Here is a 4,775-nt window from a genome sequence, read left to right as displayed (position 1 = left end):
ATGCAGAATCAGACAGCTGACACAGTTGCAGAAACGTTCTTTGCTGGTTGGATAGCCAGATTTGGCGTTCCGGAGACTGTCACAACTGATCAAGATCGTCAGTTTGAATCTGAACTTTTTTCTTCCTTGACTAAGTTTTTGAGAACACAGAAAACCAGGACGGTAGCTTATAATCCAAAGTGTAATGGAGCTATAGAAAGGTTCCATAGAAGCCTGAAAAATGCAATTAAATGCCACCTAACTGAGCGCTGGATGGAAGTTTTACCAACAGTTTTGTTGGGCATTCGCTCAAGTTTAAAGGAAGATATTGATTGTACACCAGTTGAAATGGTGTATGGTTGTTCGATACGCCTTCCAGGTGAATTTTTTCGCAACTCTTTTTCCAAACCTGTAACATCTCCTTCTGATTTTTTACAGAAACTTCGTGAAAAAATGAGAGACTTGCGCCCTGTTCCTCTGAATACTCGTGGTGCCACTCGTTCAATCTTCATCAGTAAAGATCTGCAGTCTTGTAGCCACGTTTTTGTCAGGATAGACAGTGTCCGACGTCCTTTGGAACAGCCCTATAAAGGCCCATTTAAAGTAATTTCACGAGCTAACAAATTTTTTGTTTTAGATCTTGAAGGACAGAAATCTAGTGTTTCGATCGACAGATTAAAACCTGCCTATTTTCTATCCGATGAAGTTTCAGACTCTACCAATCAGTCTCCTATGGTAAAGCCAGAAGTAACTACTAGGTCTGGAAGGAAAGTTCGATTTGTCCTGCCATTCCAGGCCTAAACGTCTTACAGACTGGAAGGGGAGTACTGTAGAGTTCACTAGATCAGACCTGCGGATTGGAATACCGAACCTGCGACCTCTCATCCTGATATTCTTTCTGCTGTCAGAAATTAACTGCAACTGACTGCAGGATACTGATGTCATAATTATTCATCGCACATTTTCCCCAGTATATATATGCATCTGTTAAACCACAAAACCACTACTACTCTGTTATACACTATTTTGAATTTTAATTTGTTTTTAAGTTAGTCACGCAGCTTTTGTGACTCTATCATTTTTCAGGAAAATAAAAGTGTTTAATTTTATCTTGTGATTGTTTTAATGTTGTCTTTGGTTCCGTAAAAATGTAGGAACGCTATTTCTCGTTCCCACATATCTAAGCAAGTCAAAATATTTTTCTTCTTTAGCTTACAACTATAAGATTCGTCTATTCAAAACTATTTTATTGCAAAAAATAACTTTTTATAATAATTTTTTTATTATTTAATTTAATTAGGGTCGAAAACATTTTAAATAGTAAACTAAATAAAGACCATTTAAAATGAGGAAATTTTAAATTACAGTATGGTATTTAAATAATAAAATTTTAATATTTTTTTATTAGATTTTAACTTTCGAAGAATTATTTCAGTGATTTTGATTTTATTTTTTGCTATTTGAGCACAGTAAAAAATGGGAATACTCTTTCTCGATCTTGCAATTTAGAACTTTTCGACCATTGTTAAAAGAAATAAGAATAAAACAAATTGTTATTCAAAGCTATTTATTGCACTCAATTTATAAACGAGTTTTATGATATTGTGTAAAAAGTTTTCGATTCCCGTAAATAATTTAGAGAGATTCAGAGAGAAAAAAAAGAGAAAAAGAAATGAAATTAGCATTTAGAGGGTGCTAACGTTCTCCTAAGTAAACTGTTAGAGCAAAATATTTCTGAAGCTGTTAGATCTTTTTAAAGGTCAATTACCATTTTAAATAATTTTCCGCGATTCGACGCAATTGTTGACCTTCGACCACCTAATGGAAACTACAAATTAAAATCATAATATTCTGAATAGCGTTAGAATATTTGACGTCACAGCTAAAGGTTGTTGTTCTTACGAAACAAACGCGTTGTTGCAGTTGTCCACTCTGTTGCGTAATGCAACATTCAAACTTTTGTAGTAATAAAAGCGTTATTTGCTAGGAGCAAGCTTTAAAAATAGAATAGAAGTTGGGATTATACCTGTTACGTTGAATGAAAAAACGACAACAATTAAAGATCGTCTGCTGCGACACGCTCTGCCGCTGATGCGTCGAATGAACAACACGAGACGAATTAGAGGTGTTAAAGAGATACTTTTTCGGATAATCACTCTACAAACCCCAATTGGATGGAGTGATTCATGTCCGGTTGTTTTTGTTTTTATGTTCAGATTTAATGCTTTTTGATTTAAATTTCCAGGAACATTATCAGGATTTCCTCCTATAGGTAGCTTAGGCTGATTTTACGCATTGAAAAGCAATGGAAATGTCCTTAAACGGTTTGTTACACATTTCGAAGAAAAAACTCTATGAAAAAAAATAAGCCGTAAACAATGATTTTAATTTTTGTTTTACTCATTTAAGTGGTAATGTTACATTTACGATTGTAAGTAATACACATACTGTTACGTATAAACAACAAGAAAAAGTAAATAAATGTTGAAAAATCCAAATAAATAAATGAAACATAAGTCACCGTGTCTTCCAAGTTGATTTATTATAATCATAACGCTCTATTTGATCTTAAAAGATGAGTTATTTTTTTAAATCAAGTGGTTGCGTGAAAATTATAAATTACATTACATGTCTAGCTCGCATCGTTTTTTTTCTTCTTCAAAATGTTCTTAACTATTGAACTTTTACTTTTATACTTTCGAATGTTGTCTTCTGTAAGCCAATCCATGTAGAAAAAGGATATTCAAGACACTAAAACGTGTTTCAAATAAATAATAAAAAGAAATTTTAAATTGTTCATGTGATCAAACTTCTTGCATTTTTTGACGATCAAGCCGCCAAAATCACATGCTTGCTGATACAAGGTAAAAATAAAAACTCTGACCCATATAGTACAAACTCGTCCAGTGGATGACTTCATCCCCGCATGTGTTCGCCCTCTGGATGTCCATATTTGATCCAGTAGAAGTCTAAAGCAGTGGTCGGCAAAGTGCGGTTCCAGAGCCGCATGTGGCTCTTTGACTCCTTAAGTGCGGCTCTGGCTCAAATATCCACGGAAGGCGCAATAATATTTTCATTTAAAAAAAAAAATTGGTAAGAAAAAATTACATCTTATTTTGATAAATTAATCCGAAGAGTTATTTCGGGATTTCAAGAACGAAGCAGATATTCTGAAAAGAATTAAAGAGGTACCATTGTCTGCCAAAACCATTAAAGATAGAACAACTAAAATGTGTTCGAATTTAACCACCCAGCATATCGAAGATCTGAAATTGGTTTCGGCTTTATCAATAGCAGTCGACGAGTCTTGTGACATAAATGATACAGCGCAAGTTTCACTTTTTGTAAGATTTATGTCTCATTCAGGCCCTAAAGAAGAACTTTTAGGATTATTGCCACTCAAAGGTCAAACACGTGGAGAAGATATCGCAAATGCTGTAATTGAATGTATGGATAAACATCATATTCCCCTCGATAAAATTGTGTCGATTTCAACAGATGGGACCAAAAGTATGACCGGCGTAAGAAAAGGGTTTTTGCTATTTTGAAAGAAAAAATTAATCACGAGATACTTGTTTACCATTGTATCATTCACCAAGAAGCGCTTTGTGAGCAAACATTTCCGGATGAAATTTGTAAAGTTATGGAATTAGTGATTACCGATTACCATTTAGCTAATACCCCCATTTTAGCTAAAGCTCTTAATCATCGCCAATTCAAAGAATTTTTATTTGAAATGGAGAGTGATCTTCTGCTTCATAACAAGATACGTTGGTTATCAAGAGGGAACGTTTTAAAACGTTTCGCGTCTCTTTTTCCGGAAATTAAAGCATTTCTCCTTGAAAAGGGCGTTCACTATCCAGAACTAACAGACGATCAGTGGATCCAAAACTTCTATTTCATGGTGGACGTTACGTCTCATCTAAATCAGCTTAATCGTAAACTACAAGGGAAAGGAAATTTAATTTTTTCGATGTTAGAAGAAGTAATAACATTCGGAAACAAATTATCCATTTTTGCTCAGGATTTTGAGAGGGAAACATTGTTTCACTTTCCGAGCCTGCTGAAGCATCGCCAAGAAAATAATTCCTATATTGATAAACACCATTTTAATACAATAATTTTAAATATGAGGGAAGCATTTCTCAGCAGGTTTCAGGAAAATCCTCTTAATGCTACGATAACCGAATTGAAATTTTCTCCTTTTGAAATTGACATTAGTAGCTTTGAAATACAATTCCTGGATTTAACAAAGAAGGAGATATGGCGCTCTAAATTCGAACGTCTTTGTGTTGAATTGGAAATATTGGAGAAGAAAAAATTTGATCTTAGTTCACAACACAAGTGGCCTGCTTAGAATGACCTGGAGAAGGAAGACATGATCATTTTCAACGCTTGGAATAGTATTCCTGACTCTTACGATCAGCTGAAAAAGCTCGCGTTTGCTCTTCTTTCCCTTTTCGGTTCTACATATATATGTGAACAATCTTTTTCAAGCATAAGCATTATCAAGAGTAAACTGAGGAGTCGTCTTATTGATTAGAACTTGGAATTATGCCTAAAATTAAAAACAACAACATACAAAATTGACTTACTCAAACTTTCCAAAGAGATGCAAGCACATTGTTCGCATTAATAAATATTTATTAAGTATGAAATATAGCTTTATTTAGTGTACTACTTATTTAGTGTAATAAAAGTTTACTAAACAAGCAGATTTGGCTCCCAATTTTTTTAAAAATTGTTGTAATTTTCATATTTGGCTCTTTGGCTAATAAGTTTGCCGACCACTGGTC

At 34.0% G+C, this 4,775-nt stretch overlaps 3 protein-coding genes across 3 annotated transcripts; all 3 read left to right on the top strand.

Annotated features, from left to right (window-relative positions):
- On the top strand, positions 1 to 780 carry LOC147810150 (uncharacterized). The gene has a single exon (XM_087160434.1). The coding sequence runs from the start codon at positions 1 to 3 to the stop codon at positions 778 to 780; it is 780 nt and encodes a 259-aa protein (XP_087016560.1).
- A 2,429-nt stretch (positions 781 to 3,209) lies between these two features.
- LOC147810149 (protein FAM200C-like) lies at positions 3,210 to 3,527 on the top strand. The gene has a single exon (XM_087160433.1). It carries the CDS (start codon positions 3,210 to 3,212, stop codon positions 3,525 to 3,527), a length of 318 nt encoding a protein of 105 aa, XP_087016559.1.
- A 95-nt stretch (positions 3,528 to 3,622) lies between these two features.
- On the top strand, positions 3,623 to 4,336 carry LOC147810148 (general transcription factor II-I repeat domain-containing protein 2-like). The gene has a single exon (XM_087160432.1). The coding sequence runs from the start codon at positions 3,623 to 3,625 to the stop codon at positions 4,334 to 4,336; it is 714 nt and encodes a 237-aa protein (XP_087016558.1).
- Positions 4,337 to 4,775: the final 439 nt, after the last annotated feature.

This window comes from Parasteatoda tepidariorum, chromosome 4, assembly GCF_982258835.1.
Source record: "Parasteatoda tepidariorum strain Cologne lab strain chromosome 4, Ptep-v5.0, whole genome shotgun sequence".
NCBI classification, from domain to species: Eukaryota; Metazoa; Arthropoda; class Arachnida; order Araneae; family Theridiidae; genus Parasteatoda; species Parasteatoda tepidariorum.
The sequence above is the reverse complement of the archived record's forward strand: the minus strand, read 5'-3'. Positions and strand labels throughout refer to the sequence as shown.

Coding starts and splice junctions, on each gene's coding strand:
- LOC147810150 (XM_087160434.1), top strand. CDS start 1: ATGCAGAATCAGACAGCTGACACAGTTGCAGAAACGTTCTTTGCTGGT.
- LOC147810149 (XM_087160433.1), top strand. CDS start 3,210: ATGTGTTCGAATTTAACCACCCAGCATATCGAAGATCTGAAATTGGTT.
- LOC147810148 (XM_087160432.1), top strand. CDS start 3,623: ATGGAATTAGTGATTACCGATTACCATTTAGCTAATACCCCCATTTTA.